The sequence below is a fragment of the Mus musculus genome, chromosome 13 (genome assembly GCF_000001635.26).
Source record: "Mus musculus strain C57BL/6J chromosome 13, GRCm38.p6 C57BL/6J".
Taxonomy (NCBI): Eukaryota; Metazoa; Chordata; class Mammalia; order Rodentia; family Muridae; genus Mus; species Mus musculus.
Genome location: NC_000079.6, coordinates 35,890,393 through 35,912,761, shown reverse-complemented (window position 1 = coordinate 35,912,761; position 22,369 = coordinate 35,890,393). Strand labels below are relative to the sequence as shown.

At 42.8% G+C, this 22,369-nt stretch overlaps 1 protein-coding gene across 3 annotated transcripts; it reads left to right on the top strand.

The window, feature by feature from the left end:
- The first annotated feature begins 1,196 nt into the window (after positions 1 to 1,196).
- On the top strand, positions 1,197 to 17,658 carry Rpp40 (ribonuclease P 40 subunit). 3 transcript variants are annotated; one of them, XM_011244302.1, is made up of 8 exons: positions 1,197 to 1,216; positions 8,199 to 8,343; positions 9,006 to 9,074; positions 10,654 to 10,749; positions 11,331 to 11,456; positions 13,749 to 13,947; positions 14,063 to 14,197; positions 15,837 to 16,060. In XM_011244302.1, exons 2-8 carry the CDS (start codon positions 8,256 to 8,258, stop codon positions 16,033 to 16,035), a joined length of 912 nt encoding a protein of 303 aa, XP_011242604.1. In that variant the 5' UTR covers positions 1,197 to 1,216; positions 8,199 to 8,255; the 3' UTR covers positions 16,036 to 16,060. The 3 variants fall into 3 exon arrangements, with proteins under 3 accessions (XP_011242604.1, NP_666050.3, XP_006516694.1); NM_145938.4 differs by lacking the exon at positions 1,197 to 1,216 and adding an exon at positions 6,415 to 6,558 and having other exon boundaries at positions 15,837 to 17,658; XM_006516631.4 differs by lacking the exon at positions 1,197 to 1,216 and adding an exon at positions 6,735 to 6,799.
- Positions 17,659 to 22,369: the final 4,711 nt, after the last annotated feature.

Here is a 22,369-nt window from a genome sequence, read left to right as displayed (position 1 = left end):
TCTTGAGAATAGACATTGTATAGATCTGGAAATCCCCTACTCCCCCCCTTCTCCTTTCTCCCCTGAGGGCCTATAAAAACTGGGACCTCTTTCCTCTCGAGGTCGACTCCTCTATCTCTGTGTGGGATATGAGTCGTCCCCAGAGCTCTGGCTTTCCCCCAATAAAGCCTCATGTGGTTTGCAACAAGCTCGGTCTATCGTGAGTTCTTGGGTGTCCGCTATTGTCCTGAGGCCTGAGCGAGGAGCTCCTCTTGGAGTCTTTCAGTGCCACCACTGCTGATTTGTGTTTGGTATCCTGACACTACTGAAATGGACTGCTAGTATCCTGACAAATAGAGATTGGAATCTCCCAAACCAACTACTTCTAAACAGGTCCATATCCCCTTGTCCTATTTATCACCTTTTTCCCCCTAGTTTTGGATGGTGGGCTAGAAGGGGGCAGAGTCGAAACATTAGACAACCCTTATTAAAAGTAGGTTTTAAAAACTCTTTAAGCTGCCAGGCATGGTGGCACACGCCTTTAATCCCAGCATTTGGGAGGCAGAGGCAGGCAGATTTCTGAGTTCGAGGCCAGCCTGGTCTACAGTGTGAGTTTCAGGACATCCAGGGCTATAAAGAGAAACCCTGTCTCAAAAAACCAAAAAAATAAAATAAAATAAAATAAAATAAATAAATAAATAAATACCTCTAAGCCTACAGTAAATAGTTCAGTGTTAAACATGAGTGTGCAAGTGTAAGGGTCTGTGTTTCACAAAGAATGATACCCCAGATTCAAATCACATGCAATAGCAAAGAGTGCTTACTCTGCAGAGAACCTGCACGCAGGGGTCCACCATACATTGGAATGAAGACAGAGGTGTGGACTTTGTGGGGTCATTTTAAAGCCTGTTAGGGTAGGGGTGGGTGACTTTTATCTTTCTTTCCCTTAACTGGTTGGCTCTATCTTCAGGGTATGAATCTCTTTGTGATTGGTTAAGACTCTGAGGGATTTAGGGGACTTTTACTGATTAACTACACTTGGCTCAAGCTAGGTGGTGGAGCAGCTTCCTAATTGGCTAATCACCTAATTGGTGATTTTTTTTTTTTCCTGGAATGGACTATTCTGGACTTTTCCAGGTCTGGGAAACTGCCAGTTTTCAGCCTGATATGGAGTCAGCTCTGGTTGACTCAGGCCCCACACAAGAATCTTTGTGATGTACTGAATTAGAATTCTCAGGTATGTACATACCCAGCAGTGCTATAGCTGGTTCATATAGTAGTTCTGTTTCTACGGTTTTGTTTTGTCTTGTTTTTTTAGTAATCTCCACACTGATTTCTACAGTGGCTATACTAATTTACATTTCTAACAATGGTGTATAAGGGTCCCTTTTCCCTAAACCAGCATTCGTTGTCTGTTTTCTTGATGACAGTTGCTCTGACTGATGTGACCTAGAATTTCAATGTAGGGTTTTTTGTTTTTGTTTTTGTTTTTTTTTTAATTTGGGTTTCTCTAGTAGTGAAGGTTGTGGAATATTTTTACATATATCTATTTGTAATCTGTATTTTCTCCTTTTGATTCATTTGCACATTTATATATTGGACTTTTTGGTGTTTAACTTTTGGGGTTCTTTATAAATTCTAGATCTCCTTCTTCCTTTCTCCTTCTTCCTTCTTCCTTCTTTCCTCCTCCTCCTTCTCCTCCTCCTCCTCCCCCTCCTCCTCCCCCTCCCCCTCCCCCTCCTCCTCCTCCTCTTCCGTTTTTCCAGACAGGGTTTCTCTGTGTAGCCCTGGCTGTCCTGGAACTCACTCTGTAGATCAGGCTGGTCTTGAACTCAGAAATCTGCCTGCCTCTGCCTCCCAAGTGCTGGGATTAAAGATGTTCACCACCACTGCCTGGTGATTCTAGATCTTAATCCCCCATCTGAAATGTATTTGGTAAAGCTTTCCTCCCATTCTGCAAGCTATACCTTCACTGTGCCGAATATTTCCTTTGCTGTGGAGGTTTTTGTTTGTTTGTTTGTTTTTTACTTTATGTAGTCTTATTCAATATCTGGGATCATTCCCCATGCTGTTGGAACCCTTTCCAGAAGTCCTAGGTTGTGTCTACATCTTGAAGCATCTACCTGTATTTTCTGTAGCAGTTCCAGACTTGCGGGTTTTTGTTTTTGTTTTTTTTTAACATTCAGGTCTGTATTAGTCACTTTTCTGTTGTGATAAAAAGTTCTGCCGGGTGTGGTGGCGAACGCCTTTAATCCCAGCACTCCAGAGGCAGAGGCAGGTGGATTTCTGCGTTTGAGGCCAGCCTGGTCTACAAAGTGAGTTCCAGGACAGCCAGGGCTATAAAGAGAAACCCTGTCTCAAAAAAAAAAAAAGTTCCAGTAAGACTCCTAAAGTTTCCACAACCTTCTCAAACACGCCACCAACTGGGGATCGAGTGCTCAAGCACATGAGCCTATGGGGGCATTTCTCTTTCAAACACACATTCTGCTCCTGGTCCCATAGGCTCATGGTATAAAATGTACTGAGCCCCAGCTCAAGAGTCCCCATAGTGTGTACCAATCTCAATACTGTTCAAAAGTCCAAAGTCTCTTGGGCTGGTTCTGCTCCCTGCATGCAGCGACCTCTAGTTTTGCTGGTTGATTTTGTTGTTGTTGTTGATTGTTGGTTTTTTGTTTTGTTTTGTTTTTTTGTTTTTGGGGGTTTTTTTTTGTTTTTGTTTTTTTTTGTTTTTGTTTTTGTTTTGGATTACTGCTTGTGCTCTCCCCACATTAGCATGAAGGGATTGCTGGCTCGCATGACGGATTCCTTCCTACTTCTCCTTTACTCAGACATTCCTCTCATGGTTTATTCTTTCTGCATTCTCATGACTAAGACTGTCATTCCCCCCCCCCCCCCCCACACACACACACACGTGCATTATTCCTTTACACATCTTCTGCGAGTGACACCTTGGTGGTCATCACCTGTCTTTGTTTTTACTTGTCTTGAAATGTCTCCATTTCATCAATGATTTTATTTTGTTGGTTTAGGTAGGTTTTTTAAGACAGGATTTCTCTGCATAGCCCTGTCTGTCTTGAAACTCGATCTATGTAAACTAGGCTGGCCTCAAACTCAGAGATCCACCTGCCTCTGTTCTCCAGAGACCTTTACTACCTGGCTTTCCTCAATGATTAAGTTAATTTGATGAAATTAATTTTTTGATGTGGAGTCTTATGTAGGTCTTGCTGATTTCAAGTTGCTACATAGCCAAGGGTGATCTTGAACCCCTGATCCTCCTGCCCTTACCTTCCAATTGCTGGGATCAGAGGCATTTGCCACCATGCCTGGCTTATGTGCTTCTGGGGGCAGAACCCAGGGATCTGTATATGCTACACAAGAAGTTTGCCAACTGAACAATATCACTGGCTTCAGCACTGATTGTAAAAGACAACTGTGCTGCATATAGCAAGCTTGGCTGGCAGTTATTTATTCTCAGGTCTTGTTATATATTGTTCCATGCCTTCTTGGCTTTTAGGGTTGAAACTGAAAGATATGTTATTCTTCTGTGTTCCCTTTTGTAGCTGAGTTAGTGTTTTTTTTTTTCTCTTATAGCTTTGAATATTATTTCTTTGCCTTATATTTTTTACATCCTCATTATGTCATGGTAAGGGTCTAGCCTTGTCTACTTGAGGTTGTAAATGTCTCTTGTGTTTGGATGTCCATTTCTTTCTCTAAATCGGGGTTTTTTTTCCTGCTATAATTTCATTGAATAGATTCTCTATGCCTTTAGTTTTGATCTCAGCTCCTTTCTGTCTCATAGATTCTTAACTTTGGTCTCTTGATCATTACTCAGAGTTCTTGAATATTATGGTCCTTTTCAATATTTTCTTTATTGATAATTGGATGTATTATTTCCTCAACCTCGTCATACCCTTTGCTCTGCTTAATCAGGTCTATGGGTTAAACTTTACACTTTGATTCTTTACTTTTTTCATTTCCACAATTTCTATTTGTGTAATTTTTTTTTTGTCAAAATGTCAGTGTCTTTGAATAACCATTCTTCAGCCATAGAGTCTAAGAACTCTGAAGCTGCAACCGATGACCCGATGTCCACAGCTGCATCTCTCCAGCGGGTGATCAATACTTAAGAGAGATTGAAAACTACAAGACAAGCTCTCTGCTCACACACTCTGGTTTCTTTCTTCTTTTCCAACCCTCAGCTAGAACATTAGCACCATGGGAAATATGATCTGGGGAATCTCAGGAGAATGAGAGAACTTGAAGCAGAGACTGAAAAGCTAAGTGTGGTCAGCAGAGGCCCCTGATGAACATGGTGAAGTTAATAATGACAAGACAGCTATGGAGGACACATAACACTTGCTCAATACAGGCTCAAGACAAGAGTCTGCAAGTTCAATGATACCCTCTCCCAGCCTATGCCGAGTACCCCGGAAGAGGCTGCTTCAACATCTCATTGCTTTCCTTTCTCCCTTTCTTTCTACCCTTCTTCCCTTTTTCTTCTTAGCACACTCTTACTGCTTCCCCTTTGTTGCATTCCCTAAACACATTTTATTTCCTCGCATACATTTTCATACATTTCACACCTCATACAGATGTTTATCTTACATTATTTACATTCTCTATTATTCAGCACTTTTACTCTTTTCCCTTTTTAAAAAAATGGATGTTTTTATCTTTTACTTCTCTTATATTTATATAATTCATTATTTAAGATTTTCTATTATTGAGATTTCCCCCTTCTTTTAGTTTTTTTCCCCCCACTAAACCCTTTCTCTTTTCATGTCTCCATCCATGGCACACTTTCTCATCCCGCTTCTTTCTTTCATTTAGGCTTGCTTTCGTTTTCTTGCTATTTTCCCATTTACCCTACATAATCATTACATTCCTAGCATATTCTACATTAGTATTGTAAATTTCTGTTTCATGGTTATTAGTAATATATTGCTGAACCTCAGTAACTTTGGGTGTATTTCTATATCTTCCATTTTGTTACTGTCTCAGCAATGTGTTGTCTCCTTTATGAGTAACACCGGGGAATGAGTCTCGGAGAGTAGGGTGCTCAGTAAGAACAACAGCGAAAAACATCTCCAAATCAACACAGGTCAACACCACACACAGAAACAAAAGCATGAATGAAAAACACAGCAACAGGAGTCCTCCAAAAACAAAATCAATTATCCCAGAGTGGTGGTTCACATCTTAAATCCCAGCACTCAGGAGGCAGAGGCAGGTAGATCTCTTTGAGTTTGAGACCAGCCTGGTCTATATATTGAGTCTGAGGCCAGCCAGGATATATAATGAGACCCTGTCTCAAGACAAAATAACTTAACACCTGGATTCAATGATACTGAAATAGGTAAAATTCTGGGTGATTTCAGAAGTTTCCTAGTAAAAATACTTTAAGACCTCAAAAAAGATTGAAGCAAAAAGATTAATTCAATCTTCCCTAAGGAAGGACCTGGAAAGTCTGCTGTGCACACACGTGCACGTGCGCACGCATGTGTGTGCACACACAGAGAGTAAAATAGATGAGAAAAATCAACAATATGGCTTTTAAGAATTAGCTATGGGGGCTGGAGAAATGGATCATTGGTTAAGAGCACTGACTGCTCTTCCAGAGGTCCTGAGTTCAATTCCTAGCAACCACATGGTGGCTCACAACCATCCATAATAGAATCCAATGCCCTCTTCTGGTGTGTCTGAAGATAGCAACAGTGTACATGGAAGTACAATTCAGCAAAGAAACTGAGATTTGGAGTAAAATCACAAAATAGTAATGTTGGAAATGAAAAAAATAAATTAAATAATTAAAAACAAAGCAAAGAAGTTCTGTTGGAAGTAAAAATGCAGAAATGTCATATTATATTCCTCTGTAATTTCCTATACTTTTTGGGAAGGATCAGTGGGAACTTAGGGGCCTGCGGGTGGGTGAGCATTAGGAACGAGACCATATGAGGAGTCAGGAAAACAGTGCTGCAAAGCAGATGTATTTCCTGACTATACTAGGCTTTTCCTCTGTCCTATCTTCCTCCTTTTTATAAGGTGTCAGGGTCCAGTCCTTCTCTGAGTCCTGTCCAGGTATATGCACTGTTCCTCCACGGAGAAACTGTGGGATAGAATGGATGTGCCAGGTTTTTTCTTTCTTTCTTTCTTTCTTTTTTAAGATGCGGATGGTTGTGAGCCAACATGTGGTTGCTGGGATTTGAACTCAGGACTTTTGGAAGAGCAGTCAATGCTCTTACCCGCTGAGCCATCTCACCAGCCCCATGCCAGGTTCTTGAGAACCTTCAGACCCAGTGCCTGCAGGAACTGACAGACAGGGAAAGAAAGAAGGGTTAGGGCGTGGTGGAGGGAGGGGTGTAGTCAGAAAGGGGCGAATGGTGGGGTGAGGGGCGGGCCGAGGGGCGGGCCGGGAGGCGGGCCAAGAGGCGGTGCTCGCCTGGACTCCTGCTTAACATGGCCACGCTGCGCAGGCTGCAAGAGGCGCCTCGGCACTTACTGGTCTGTGAGAAATCCAACTTCGGCCACGATAAGTCTCGCCATAAGCATCTCGTGGAGACGCACTATCATAATTACAGGGTGAGTCAGGTCCACCCGGCCCTCTTAGGCTGGAGAGCTTTAAGGTAGAACCACGCCGGGTTTCACCCGGCCAGACCTCCTCGGCTTGCGAGGGTGGGCGGAGATCGTCCTCGGGCATGCTGGGAACTATAGTCTCTTCAAGTTTCTTAACTGCTTTTCTTGGCGCTGTGTAGGACTACAATTCCCAGCATGCGCCAAACACAGGGCGGTGCTCGGTCCTATGAGGAACAGCAGAGTTTTTGTGAGTTTGGCGTGGTTACTGCGGTGTTCAGGATTAAATCCTCTCGGTGTTGGGTCGAGCAGGCAGTGGAGGAGTTAGGAATGTAACCTGCACGGTCGGAGTGTGACCTGTACAACATGTAGCCGAATTACACCCTAAGTTTGGGCAGATCTCTGTGGATCAGCTTGTGACTCTTTCCAAAGCATCACGCGGTTTGACAAACGAGGAACTCCAAATAAACTTACCTTACGATGATAAGGGTTTAAGCATTTTACATCTTAAATATTGGCCTGATGGATTTCTCAGATAGATTAGCTGGCGTCCTTGTCCCTCAAGGCTGGTTGTTGGGGCTTTGCGAAACGGACTTTAGATGTTCACTTGGGGATCATTTGAAATCCGCGCGGATTTTGCATCTCTTCGGTTGAAAGGCCATCCCTGCGGTCAGGGATGTATCGCTTATCTCAACTGGTCTCACCTAGGTTTGTCTAGGAAATGGAAGCTTCCAGGAGCACTTTTGCTTCTATGTAGCTTCTTACTAATTAAATGTCCCTAAATCCCAGGAGGAGTTCCTTTGATTTCATGACTCCAGAATAAGCAAATCAAGGCATGTTGAATTATATATACTCTATTTCCTTGACTATAAAGTGTGAAAGACATAACATATATTGCTTGTATGCAAAAATAAGATTCAAGTAAGACTTCCATTGCAATGTCATGCCTCACATTGAAATGCAGAAAGGAAAAACTTGAGTAGTCAGATATCTGTTTACTTGAAATTAATAGAATTGTTGCCTAGTAGGTTGATGGTGATGCACACCTTTAAACCCAGGCAGAGGTGGGTAAATCTCTGAGTGCAAGGCTAACCTGATAAACAGAGCAAGTTCCAGGACAGCCAGGGCTACATGGAGAAACCCTGTCTCAGGGGTAGGTGGTGGTGGCTGTGTGTGTGTGTGTATGTGTGTGTGTGTGTGTGTGTGTGTGTGTGTTTTACTAAGGGTTTTACTGCTGTGAACAGACACTCCAACAGTGACCAGGGCAACTCTTATAAGGACAACAAGGTGGGAGCATGGCAGCGTCCAGGCAGGCATGGTGTAGGGGGAGCTGAGAGTTCTACATCTTCATCTGAAGGACACTAGAAGAAGACTGGCTTCCAGGGAGCTAGATGAGGTCTCAAAGCCCACGCCCACAGTGACATACTTCCTCCAACAAAGTCACACCTACTCCACCAAGGCCATCCCTCCTAATAGCACTCCCTGGACCAAGCATCTTCAAACCATCACATTGCCCATGTTTGCGTGTCCCTTCTATGTCCCAGTAAAACCTGTGAAGGAGTAACTAGCACCTTTGACATTCCATTTCCAAAAGCATGGTGTTAATCTTCATAAAATATAACTTCGTTTGTTCTTCTACATTCTAATAGGTTTCATTTCTTATTCCTGAATGTGGGCTTCTATCAAAAGAGCTAAAAAGCCTGGTCATGGACATTGGACCCTATTACTCTGTGAAGAACTTACCTCTTCATGAATTAATTACACACGAGTTCATCAACACCTTTGTAAAGAAAGGTAAGAAGAAACACTGTCTCATATGAACAAGACAAGATGAAGAGCTATCGGAAGATCGCAGCAAAATATTGGGGTCCTTCCCTTGTCTTTAAAAGGGCCCATGGAAGTTAGATCATGTGATCAGCTGCGTGTATCACTTCTCCACCCGGCCATATTGTCGTTTTCTTTCCTGTGTCCTCTTTAGGTGGCAGCTAAATATCTTACCAAATTTAATTAGCCCTTGCAATAACTCAGGGAAGTAGGTGGAATCCCTTTAGATGAAGGTTAAGTAGCTTTTGAATATTAACTTTCTCAAATAGTTTCTGAATATTAACTTTGATCCTTGCATCAGTGTTTTGTCCTCTTGCCTCTTTAATGTGCACCTTTCTGCTAGGATCCCCAAGATTACAGGTTCTGTTCTGAGCCCATTCTCAACCTGTTGATAGGAAACTTGCACAAAAAGCCCCTGAATGTGGCCTGAGTCCTGGGGTGGTCTAGCTGGAGCCTTGCATGTATATGTTCCAGTGTATCTCTGGGGTGTAGTGGGTTTATTGAATGAGTTAGAGCTGTAGTAGATGCTGCCTGTTACCTACCTGGAAGATTCGTTGTCACGTGAAAACCATTCATAAACAAATGTTGTGCTACTTTAGTTACTTAATTACTTTTCTTGATTTTTCTTACAGGTTCATTCTCTGCATTAACATACAATACAAGTATTGATGAGGATAATACTGTTGCTCTCCTACCAAATGGTGACAGCATTCATTTTTTTTTCTTCCTTTCTTTATTAGAAAAGAAATAGCACTGCTTAAAAAAAAAAAAGTAGGCTAGAGAAATGGCTCAGCAGTTAAGAGCACTGACTGCTCTTCCAGAAGACCAAAGTTCAGTCCCACTTGGTAGCTTACAGCTATCTGTAACTCCAGTTTGAGTGAGTCCAGTGCCCTGTTCTGACCTCCATAGGCACCAGACACATCCATGTGCACAGACATAACATGAGGATAAAACACCCATATACATAAAAATAATAAAATAATAATTTTTTTGTTTTTGTTTTTTTTCGTGACAGGGTTTCTCTGTATAGCCCTGGCTGTCCTGGAACTCACTTTATAGACCAGGCTGGCCTAGAACTCAGAAATCCGCCTGCCTCTGCCTCCCGAGTGCTGGGATTAAAGGCTTGCGCCACCACGCCCGGCAAATAATAGTTTTTTAAAAGTCAAGTCATACAGCTCTAAACAGTAAAATGAAGCCTATCTTTGTGTTCCTTCTTAGATGGAACCATTTGATGTTTATCTTTCAAGAATTTATAAGCATACATTTTTTTGGTTTGTTTTTGTTTTTGAGACAAGGTATCTCTATGTAACCTTGGCTGTCCTAGAATTCACTCTGTAGACCAGGCTGGCCTTAAACTAAAAGATTCACCTGCCTCTGCCTCATGAGTGCTTGGATTAAAGACGTGTTTTACCAGCACCAGTAAGCATCAAATGTTTAACATTGGTTATATGACATTGTTTCTCAGTAGTCTTATTTTCCAAGGGGTATAACATAGACATGTTCCTGCTTCAGTGCAGATGGTTGTGACTTAGAACTTTTTGTTTTGTTTTGAGATAGGATCTTGCCATGTAGACCAGGTTGGCCTCAGATTATCATTTCTCTTGCCTCAGCTCTCCAAGTGCAAGGATTACACACATGAACCAGCACATCTCTGCCTGGCTTTAACATAGAGCTTTTAAATGTTTTGATGATATTTGAAGTAGGGGCTGGAGAGATGGCTCAGCAGCTAAGAGTGATTCCTGTCATTGCTAAGGATCCAAATTCAGTTCCCAGCAGCCACATGGCAGCTCACGACTCAAGTTCTAGGAGATCCGACATCCTCTTCTGACATTCACAGGCTCCTTGGTGTACTTACAAGCAGGCATACAAATACATATTTAAATTAAACTAAATTAAAATTTAAAGACAGTATTTGAAGTTATACAGACCACAGTTTGATCATTCTTTCCTTCATACAAATTTAATTGTTTCTAGTTTTGCTATTGTAATATGTATATATGTATATATGGTAGATAATACCACAAGCCTGGTGGCTCACACCTGCATCCTGGTATTTGGAAGGTTGAAGCAGGATAATTGCCACCAGTTTGAGCCCAGCCTCAACTACAGAGCAAAGTTCCAGACCAGTTGGGTACATTGCTAGATAATATCAGTGTGCTATAGACAAGTTCTTTGTGTATTCTTATCCCCGACATTTCACTGCTCAGATGTCTAGCTTTCTTAGAGAACACCAGCCATATTTTAACATCTCTCTTAGAAGAACTATTGTTTGATTTGTAGGGAAATTAATTTTATCACTAGATAAAGATACTTACGAAGAAACCGGACTTCAAGGTCGTCCATCTCGGTATTCTGGCAGAAAAAGTATGAAGTTTGGTAAGTATTACATGCGTTCCACTGGAGCCTAGCAAGTCAGTTTTCTTGTAACAAAACGTGAATGCCTTCCCTCTGATCTCTAATCGGAAAAATATGGTTCTTATCTTTGAAATCCTGACTCAAGGAGCTATTGGTTGCACTTCCTGGGGGATTAGATTAGTTGGTGCTGTTAAATTGTTCCTCTTTGGCTGTACACCACATTTTATAAGGGCTGGAGAACTGGACTACCCCTTGTATGCAGTGAAGAGGAACAACTTGATGTGCTTCGTACACAGATTCTTTGTGATTAGCAGTGGAAATTCACAAGTGAAGAGTTGGTTTTGAGGAAACTCTCTGGTGTGGACATCAATAACTAAGGCTAGCACAGACACAGGTACCTGATCTATGATCTAGGAAGGGCTTAAAGAATTTAAACCAACTATAGCTAGCAGCTCTCAACACTAGAAATAGCCCGCTGAGGGATATGTTTTTGATGAACACAATCTGTACAACTTACCAACTTACCAAAACTTTAGACATTTCTCTACAGTGTAAGCTCTGTATAATTCGAATGAAACAAGTATTCCTCTTTCTACTTTAAGTCATTTCCATTGACCTAATGGATTTATCCCTTAACCTGGATTCTAAGAAGTACAGAAGAATATCTTGGTCCTTCAAAGAGAAGAAGCCTTTGAAGTTTGATTTCCTTTTGGCTTGGCATCCTACAGGTATGAAGTGTGAATTATATGATGATACAGTGAGTTGAGGATCTGTTGGGCATAACGGAGGATCGAGTGGTGATATACTGCTGTGGTAGGGGATATTGCTTACGTAGGTGTGTGGGTATTGTGACAGAGCTGCTCTAGCTTTCCAGATGTCCTCAGCGCCTCAGCTCAGGGTAGGTTTTAAAGCAATCTGCCCCAATTTTCTTGGGTGTTCCTGCAGATCTAGAAAGCTTCACAGTGGTTTCAGAATAGCTAACGTGTAGTCTACCCCTTCTTCCTCTCTGCTTACATTAAAGAGCCTTTGCTAGAATAATTTTAAATCAGCATCAATTATAATTATATGTGTGTGATCTTTATCATTATTACAGGATAGTAACCCAGGAAGACTATTAAATGTCAGACAGCATTTGTTATGACTTTTAATTGATTGTAATACTAAATTTAGCGCCAGCTTATATGTTCATCAAGTATATTAATTTGCTTAGAACTTCCACGTGTATTGCTCCTTTTAGAAGTATCTCTTTGGCCCATTACAAGATTGTAATGAACCAGACCATTGGGAATTACGGTGGTGTGGTATGTCCTGTGGAGGAGAGGGAAACAAAGCACGTTTTGGAACTCTGCATCTATCTCCTCCTGGGAAGTTCCTCAACACATCAGCCCAAGAGAGCTTCTCTCTGTCCAGACGTTATAATGCTCGATGCCTCTCCTCCTCCTGCGTACAGCACATATGCAAGAGAGGAAGATGTTTTCTGATGTTTCTGTAACTTCTCCAAGGACTGTTCATGCAGTGGGTTTTGTTGTTGTGTTCTTTAAGATTTATTTATTTAATGTATGTGAGTACACTGTCACTGTCTTCAGACACACCAGTAGAGGGCATCAGATCTCACTACAGATGGTTGTGAGCCACCATGTGGTTTCTGGGAATTGAATTCAGGACCTCTGGAAGAGCAGTCCAGTCCTCTTTAACCACTGAGCCATCTCTCCAGCCCTTTGTAGCTTTTTATTCCTAGCCTACTAATTACTACCAGAGAAACTAAGGATGCTCCTGAGATTTTACACTCTCTATGAGCCCGCAAAGTCAGCACAGGTGTCATGGGTGCAAGTCCTGGCTCAAAAAAATAAAGGATTTGATTCCTCACAGTGGTAGCTGTTGACAAGTCAGGAAGCCCTGGTGGCAAGCGGATATTGTTACTCTCAGGACTCAAAGGCCTAAGAACCTGGAGCCTGGTACCTAGGAGCAGGAGAAGCCAGGCAGCTCAGCTCCAGGAGACAGAGTGATTTCACCTCCACTCGGCCTTCTTGTTCTCTCTGGGCCCCAGTTGGAATGACCTGCATGTCCACCCACCCTAAGAGTGGGACTTCCCTACTCGGTCCATGAACTCACATGCCAGTCTCCTTTTGAAACACCCTCACAGACACACCTAGAAATGAGCTTTACAACTAATCCAATCTGACACCTAGAATAAAGTAACAAATAGGAGAATCAGCATTCGAACAAGGTCACCAAATCTCAGTTGGCATAGAGTGTCATAGAGTTGGTACGTGTGCCATGGGTTATATTACAGAACAGGAGGGTAGAGCCCTAGAAACCCAGTCCTTTTATAGTGGGAGTAAGCCTTCCTGCTCGGCCCACAAATGGTGGGCGGATCATTATTTCTATGTTACTAAACAATAAGCCAGCCCATCCTATGCTGGGGGGGGGGGGTCTGTTTCTGTCTTCCAAGGCTGTTGGTTGCACAAACTTCTTTGAAAAGATAAAGTGGATTTTCCAAAGGGATGAGCGTGAGATTCTGCTATCATTCAGTGCCTCTAGTGTTTCCTGTTAGATTGTACAAATCAACTGCTTTCTATAGACTTCACTAACATCCCTATATAAGGAATACTTTGGGGTTTATATACGAAGTTCAGATTTTCTTGTTAAAGCAAGTAAAACGAATATGAGCCTGAAACGGGGGCAACATGGAATTTCCAGGAAAGATGAAAAGGGTTGGAGGTGCTTTAGCACAAGCAGTGGGAAACAACTTCAAGTGACTGGAATTAGGGTACAGCTCTATCTGGCTTCCATTTTGCCTTTAATCTTACTGTTAACCCAAAAGGGAGCAGGAAAGATGTTGGGCATAGTGATACATGCCTATAAAGGGAAGGGAGGCCGGTTGGAGGATCAGGCATTCAAGGCCAGCTATATACTGAGAGCCTGTGTCAAAAAAACAGGCCCAAAAAAGAAAGGGGAATGGAGTTGGATCAAGACAAGCTGTAACCATGTTGACTCGGTCTTGTTTGATGTGTTTTAAGGTACAGAAGAATCAACAATGATGTCGTACTTTTCCAAATACCAAATTCAGGAGCATCAGCCCAAAGTGGCATTGAGCACAGTGAGAGAGCTGCAGTGCCCAGTGCTGCGGAGCAGCGGGCTTGCAGGAGAGCCGGAGGAGGCCTGCAGTGCCCTGGAGTTCTTTGACTGGCTTGGTGCTGTCTTCTGCAGTGCGGACCTGTGGGTATATGAACTCTGGAGTTCATCGCTTGTGTTCAGTATGAGTTTGACACTTTGGATATGGTTATGTAGTGGTTGTAAATACTTTTTTTTTCCTTTTCCTTTTTTATGGAAGAAATAACGAGCCTTATAACTTCATATCAACCTACTGCTGTCCCCAGCCAAGCGCCGTGGTAGCCCAAGCTTTTCTGTGTACAATCACAGGTTTCATATTGCCAGAGAAGATACATGTCCTTCTGGAACAGCTGTGGTGAGAACTCTTCTTGGCTGTGTCTCTCACTTACTGGTGCTACATCGGGGCATTAGGGACTTCGGTTAGTGTGGTCGGTACAAAGCAGGGTCCTTCACATTTATGCCTTTTTCCGTTGCTTGGCTCAAAGAAAGAGCAAAACAACAATGAAGAGCAACAACAAAATCTTACAGTTTTTAAGATTTATTTTATTTATGTCCATGTGTGTGTGCGAGTGCCACTGGAGGCCCAAAGAGGGCTTCAGACTCCCCGAGACTGGAGTTAATCAGCACCTGTGAGTCTACCCATGTGGGTGCAAACTTGGAAGCAAATGGGTCCTCTGGAAGTACGTGCATTTAACTACTAGGCCGTCTCTTGGGGCCTGTCATAATTATTCTTGCTGATAGAGAAGATGCGATTTGAAAGTCCTTAACCCTTGTGGAAAGAAAAGGCAGCAGAGCCTCAGGAGTCTCCTTGAGCCAAAGTGCTTGTTTTCCTGGTTCTATTCTGAGCCGTTTTTATGCAAAAGTTTAACACTCCTTGAAAACACTTCAATATTCTGTGAAGCAAATTATGATCTACATTAAGTTTAAGACTTCTACAGTTTTTTTTGTTTTTTGTTTGATTGTTTGTTTGTTGTTGGTTTTTCGAGACAGGGTTTCTCTGTATAGCCCTGGCTGTCCTGGAACTCACTCTGTAGACCAGGCTGGCCTCAAACTCAGAATTCTGCTTGCTTCTGCCTCCCAAGTGCTGGGATTAAAGGCGTGCACCACCACTGCCCAGCTTTGTTTTTTGGTTTTTGGGTTTTGTTTGTTTGTTTTTTTCATACAAAGTCTTTCATTCAGAATTAGGTAGGAGCCCATTGTGGTGGTACATGCCTTTAATCCCAGCACTTGAGTGAATGAGTTCAGGGCCAGCCTGGGCTATATTATGAGTTCTAAGACAGCTAGACGGATACAGAGTCCCTAGGTGATGCTGATAACGACCTCCTCTTCCTTCTTCTTCCTCCTCCTCCTCCCTCCTTCTCCTCCTCCTCCCTCTTCTTCCTCTTCTTCCATCTCTTCTTCTCCTCCTTCTCTTCCTCCTTATCCTCCTCTCTCTTCTTCTTCATTTTTTTTTTAATATTTTCCTTCCATGCTGGAAATCAAGCTCAAGGCCTTAAGCATGGTAGGCACGTGTTAAGCACTAAATCCCTGACCCAGCAAGAATATTACTCTTCATGGACGAGAGCCCAGCAAGAGTGCTCAGTGGATAAAGATACTTGTAGCCAAAACTCACAACCTAACTTTGATTCCCAGGATTCACAGAGGACCTGCAAGTTTTCTTCTGAACCCCACACAGGCACACATATTTAAAAACCAACAAACCAAAGCCCCACCTTAATAGAAGGGAAGCAATTATGTTGTTTGGTCAGGGGGGAAGTTGTTCTCTTGGTCTTAAGTGATTTTCCAGGCAGTGAGTAAGCTGCAGTTGTCTTCTGAATAATATGTTAGTTAATCTTTTTGGAGCTCATAATGTAGCACCAAGTATTTAATTCACATAGCCTAGTTTTTATAAATCAAAATAGAGTCTCAGCTTAATTAGAGCAGTAGATACAATGTGGATGTTCTTGACCTCTTGTTTATAAGAATTTTCTTTCTTTCTTTTCTTTCTTTTTCAGTCACTACTTCGATGAACCAAAGTTGGCTCCATGGGTCACCTTGACAGTTCAAGGCTTTGCAGACAGCCCCGTTGCCTGGAGAGAGAAGGAACATGGCTTCCATAAAGGAGGCGAGCACTTGTACAATTTTGTGGTTTTCAATAATCAGGACTATTGGCTTCAGATGGCTGTTGGGGCAAATGATGACTGCCCACCATAAAAGATGCAAAGTTTATAGAGTCACACCTTGCTTGTTTGTTGTCATGTTTCCTCATCACAAAGTGTTATATGTCACCCAGACTTGCTACAGTGATTAGCTTCCCAGCTCAGCTCTGGCTTGCTTCCTCCTGTGCCGTGGCCCCTGTGCACTGGCTGCTTATCCTACGATCAGCTCTGAGCTGGTTTTTCAGTTGAATGCAGAGTGTTGCTTACTAGAGAGTAGGGTAAACCGGAATGATTGAGAATAGCAGGAGTGGAGCACTTGGTGAGTGTTCTAGGTGCTAATCATGGATGAACTCTTCTAGTTTGGTTTTCTGTTGGCCAGAGCAACGTCTGTGAGGACAGGACCGACTGCAGTCCATCATCAGTGATGGAACCTAGAGACAGGAACTGAAGCAGAGACCATGGAGGAATGCCACTCGGCTTGCTCACCTAGCTTTCTTATATAGCCCAGGACCTGCTTAGGATTAATACCGCCCACTGTTGGCTGGACCCCCCTTGATGAACCAGCATTCAAGAAAATACCCCATAGACATGCTTAGGAGCCAGATTGATGGAGGTGGTTCCTCAACTGAGGTTTCTTCCGCCCAAGTGTATCAGCAGATAACCAAGATGAACCATCAGAATTTTTGTGTGTCCCCAGGATCTCATGTTGATATAAAATACAGTGCAAATTGAAAAGTCACACCGTCTTTTAAGAACACCACTACGTAAAAATTCAGTGTCTCTTAAAAGTCCAAACTTCCTTAACCATGACTTCCTATAAAATCAAGGTTGAATACCTTCTTACAGCAAAAGGGAAGAACCACACTTAAAACCAAAGTCCAAAAAGGTAGCTCCAGAATCACAGGGCCTGACATCTGGGACTCACTCACCGTCTTCTGGACTCCAAGGCAATTCTCAGCACACAGCATGTCTAGTAGGCTAAGGCTGGGTCCTTGCTGACGTGACAGCCATCTTGACTCTTAGAGCACACGCTGCTCACGTGCTTATGTGACAGTGGTGTGAACAAACCCTCCTTTGCTGCCAGTGGTGTGAAGTTCAGTAATTAGAAGTGTGTACAGCACATGACACTTAATAACTTACTGGCTTATGAGTTTACTCCTTCTACTTATAGAAAAGTATGAATCACCGTGGGATGATATTGGGAGCAGCTATTGATCACCACGTCTTTTAACCACATCCATTACCTTTTGCAGCTTCCCTTAATTTCATTTTTTGTTCATCATGATCCTGGAAGCAATAAGCTTCTCTCTCTCTCTCTCTCTCTCTCTCTCTCTCTCTCTCTCTCTCTCTCTCTGTGTGTGTGTGTGTGTGTGTGTGTGTCTGTGTCTGTGTCTGTGTCTGTGTCTGTGTCTGTGTATCATATATCCTAGATGTCTAGAAGGCAATAAACCATCTGGTTTTATGCAAGTATCTCCTGCAGTGATCACGTAACAACCAAATTGCCTGTCAATACTTGCCTTAGCCCATGTCCCTGTCATCATGTGACCCAATACTATGTATACCTGCCCCCTACCCTGAATCTTCCAACCGTTCTATTCTTTCTCCCTCAAGAATGTAAGCACCAGCCCAGCAGGAAGTCAGAGGTGGTTTTGGTTTTGGGGTGCTTCTGCTCTCATGTCAACTGCAATTAGGAATATGACTTATGGCTATTAATTCTCTTGAGTAATCCCAGGTTGCTTTTTTAAAATTTCCTTTTAGACTAGTTGATGGGGTTCTTGCCTAGAGTCCCATCCCTGGCACCACAAACAAAACTAGATTTCAAGCTACACATGCCAATGCCATATTAATTAGCTTCCTTTAGAAGAGTTTGTTGCCAGGATAGGATGCAGGGCCTCTGAATACCAGGCTCTTGCTCTACCACTGAGCTACAATACCAGCCCCTATTTTCCATTTTAAGAAATCTATGGAGTTTAAAGAATAAAATAAGAAAATTAACTTAGAGCTGCCTTCTAGGAAGAAGTATCAGGAAATGGAGGTAGGAGTGGGAGTGACCTACAACCCAACTAAGGTAGTTTTCTCACATTTAGAACAAGAAGTATGTTGACAGTGGTGAACCAACAAAGCCAGGTGGTGGTTCTTCTTGGTAGGAGCCAAGACCATTCCCAGAGTCTCTTAGCGCAGCCTCCTAGGACATGTGCTGCAGGCATATCTAGACTAGCAGGGAAGCTGTGTGCAAGTGTACTGCACTTTCCAGCAGGAAGCCTGTGCTTGTAGCAGGATTTGAGCAGACCCTTTGTATCTGACTTCAGTCTGGAGGGATGGCCCCTAGGCTTCGGAAGTAGCCTTTTGCCAGTGATTGTTATTTGAGATTTTATGGGGTTATTCTTCTGAAGGATTCTCAGAGCCTTTGTGTATCTTAGGCTAGCAAAATTATGCCTGGCAAACCAGGAAGTCTCATGTGGCTGAGCATCGTTGAGGTGAAGGGTCTTTCAAGACAACCCCTAGGTGAGATAAGTTTTCTTAAGTGGAAGTGGACTTGCTGAAGGTGCCTTCTTGTGTAACAATAAACTTCTAGGAAGCTGTCAGGGTTCAGTCCTTCAGAGCCTGATATCTCCACTGCTTGAGAAGCCCAAATTCATCCTTCAGTGCCTTCCATCAACCAATAGTCTGAAGTAATTCAGAGCACTGACCTGTGCCATGTGCTACCTACTTGTTACTGAAGAAATGGCCAGAAGCCAAATGAGCCTCATTTTCATCTCACAATCCGTGTCTTGTTTTGCTGCAGCCCCGGGTTAAGATTTCTCATTTGGACACAGGCTTCTAATTCCAGGTGGCATTTTCCTTGTCAAGCTCTTCATGAGTCAATTGTCATCTGTTGTAAAAGCTACCAAGCATCTAGCTTGTACCTGATCCAGTCGCTGTGGGGCTGGCAGGACAGAGGGAAGGACATTTAGGATGATAGTTACTCCTAGTTCAATATGAATTCAAGTTGACATGACTATCATGGCTGAAGTCTTATAGGCAAGACTATAAGAAGGGTGGGAACGGGAGGTAAAGGACCTTTTCCCTGTGGAGGAAAGCCACCAGGGAACTTCATCATAGGACTGCTTCCTCCACCCTCCAGCCACACTCTGGGTTCTTAGAGTACAACTTTGGGAAGGCATGATTCTCTGCAGGATTCCAGTTCCCCAGCCCGAGTTTCTTCTGAGCCATCTTTCTCTAAAGGTAAAGGAAAGTGTATTATCAGGACAACACACTGCTTTATTGGCAACAACTTTTTCTGTGACAATAATGACCCTATTTACAAAACTGAGCATTTTGTGTATTGTCTCATTTTTGGACAGGGGGACTCATGGGGTGAATTAACACAGGAAGACAACACAAGGGTATGAATCTTGTGTGTTTCATTGAGCAGCTCCGAAGCAATGTTTAACCATGGGCTGCGTGGTTGATATTCTATATGGCTGAGAAACGCCCCTTCCCCTTACACTCCCCAGATGGAGCTTAAGTGATGTATGGATCTTGCCTATAAGTTTTCTTCCTTTCCTTTTTTAGTCCCAGGTCTCATGAATCCATCCATTCGGCTGAGCTGCTGCCCCCTTTTCTGTCTCTATTAAAATCTGTATTGGGCTGGGAACTGGGGTGGAAGGAGGAAATGGTCAGAGCAAGCTGAGTGTGGGAAACCACAGAGCTCCACTCCAGCCATGTAAATGTCATCTGCAGGAAAAGCATTCAGGAAACCCGCTCCATGAAGACATTCAGACATGAACCAGCACTTCATCGACACTGCACACTCTCTGGTGAGAAACCAGGTTGTGGGGGTGGGTGGTTCTGCTAACTTTCTTTGCTTCACTCAACTAGTGAGGGTCCCTTCACTTAGGAAGAGCTCACATCTGCCTTTCATTTCTGATGACAATTGGTAACCTGGAGGTAGCATGTTCCACTAATCTCAGTGGCTCTGGGCTCTTAGGTGCCTAATGCAGTCATCTGGGTGAGAGGCAAAGATTAGACCCAGAGACCCAGGATGTAGGGCTGTCTCTACATTTATGGGCCACCAGGGTTTGTCCTGCCCATCTTAGGCCTCTGACAGGTTTCCATGTCTTTGTTCCTATGGGCAAGTTTTAACCATATAATGCCTTCTAAACTTCCAGAATGTTCTCCTTTCTCTCAACTGGTAAACTTTGCCCCTGTCCCATTTTGAATCCATTCAGAACTTCTCAGAACAAAGCAAAGCCAGTACATTTGATCGAGTAAGATCAATGGCTGATATATCTAGGCAGTCATTGAGTATTCAGGCAAGCTAAGCATTTAAAATACATTCTACCAGTTAATGCCCATGAAAGTCTCTCAGAACAGACATGACTCACATTTCACAGATAGGCCTAGACCCTGTCATGACCACAGGGTGAAGTAGGCAGCATAAGCCAAAACTGCTCATTAAGTTTCATTCTATGCCTGGAGATTTAAAAATTCATATTTAAGGGCTGGAGATATGACTTAGAGGTTAACACTGACTGCTCTTTCAGAGGTCCTGAGTTCAAATCCCAACAACCACATTGTAGCTCACAACCATCTATAATGGGATTTGATGCCCTCTTTTGGTATATTTGAAGATAGTGACAGTGCACTCATACATAAGATGAATAAATTAATCTTAAATAATATTTATAGCTAATCTCAGGACTTGGGAGGCAGAGGCAGGCAGATCTCCATGGGTTTGAGGCCAGCTTGGTCCAGTAGTAAATTCTAGACTAGCCAGAATTGTATAGTGACATCCACATCTAAAAAACAAAAAGTTTTTTTTCATAATACCTTTTCATAAGATTCATAAATGCCCTTATTCATTACCAAAGTGAAACTGGATTATGAAAAGGACTCGTTCCAGTTGTTCATTGTCAGATAACAAATTTCCTCCAAATTCAATCAGTTTGAACAACAATTGGTTCTTTCTCATGATATTGAAAACAATCAGAAGATTGTTTTCTCTCACTCGGTGGTGGGTTAGCTGGCAGTTCCTAACCGTCCTCACTCCCACACTTGGAGGTTGGCGCTGGTGGCAGATTTGGTGGCCATTTGGGACTGTTGACTAGAGAACTCGGTGCTCTTCTATGTGGGCTTCTCCGTAGCTGTTTTGGGATGCAGAGTTGGTGAGTGGGTTCTTGGAAGGAAAATTTTAGAATGATAAGGCTGTTTATTGTGAAAGCACTCAAGGATACAATTGAAATACTCGTGTTTATGACTCTCTGACCAAAGTTGCTCTTGTGGCCAAGGGTTCAGTTGACATGAGAGATTGTACAAGGACAGGAATCTTGGGAGGTGGTTCATTAGGCACCTCCAGAGCAACAGTCGACCATAGGCTGTGTGGCTGGTATTCTGTGTGACTGAGAAACATCCTCAACAACTGGACTTTCAAATTGAGCTTTTGGATCTTTGCCTAAAATTGTCCTTCTTTTCCCCACACTGAGTCTCAGGTATCCCAGCCAGGCTGAACTCCCTATGTAGCTGAGTACAGTCTTGAGCTTCTGATCCTCCTGCCTCTAACTACTGAGGGCTGGGTTTATAGGCATGTGTCAATATGCTAATTTTTATGTAGTGCTCAGGATTGAAGCCAGAGCTTCCTGCATGCTAGGTAACGACTTGACCAACTAAACTACATCTCCAGTCCCTGAATATATAACATTTGAAACTTTGATGATGTTCAAAATGCTGACCCAATCAGTAAGTGGCTATATCATTTGTAAATTTAATATTCTCTGCTTTCAATTTAATAAGAAAGATAGGTGGCTCTCCTAGTTAGCTCCACAGGCAACTTGACACAGCCTACAGTCATCTGAGGGAGTCTCAATTGAGAAATTGCCTAAATCAGAGTAATCTATGGCCATGTCTGTGAGGGATTGTCTTGATTGATATTAGAAAGCCCAGCTCACTGTCGGCAACATCAATCCTAAGCCTACAAGAGCTGTTTAAGAGAGCTAGCTGAGCATAAGCTTATGCACAAGCCAGTGAGAGAGTCAGTAAGTGGTATTCCTTCCTCCATGGCTTCTTTGTGAATTTCTGCCCTGACTTCCCTCATTGATGGGTTGTGACCTGGATGTATAAGCCAGGTAAAGCCTTTCCTACCTGTGGTGGTTTAAGTAAGAATGTCCTTCATATGCTCATGTGTTTGAATGCTTAGTCACCAAGGAGTGGAACTCTTTGAAAGGATTAGAAGGATTAAGAGATATAGCCTTGCTGGAGTGTGTCATTGAGGGATGGATGTTGAAATTTCAAATGTCCATGGTAGATTCTCCTCTCTCTATTCTTCTCTCTCTCTCTCTTTTCTCTTCTCTTCTCTTCTCTCTCTCTCTCTCTCTCTCTCTCTCTCTCTCTCTCTCTCTCTCTCTCTCTCT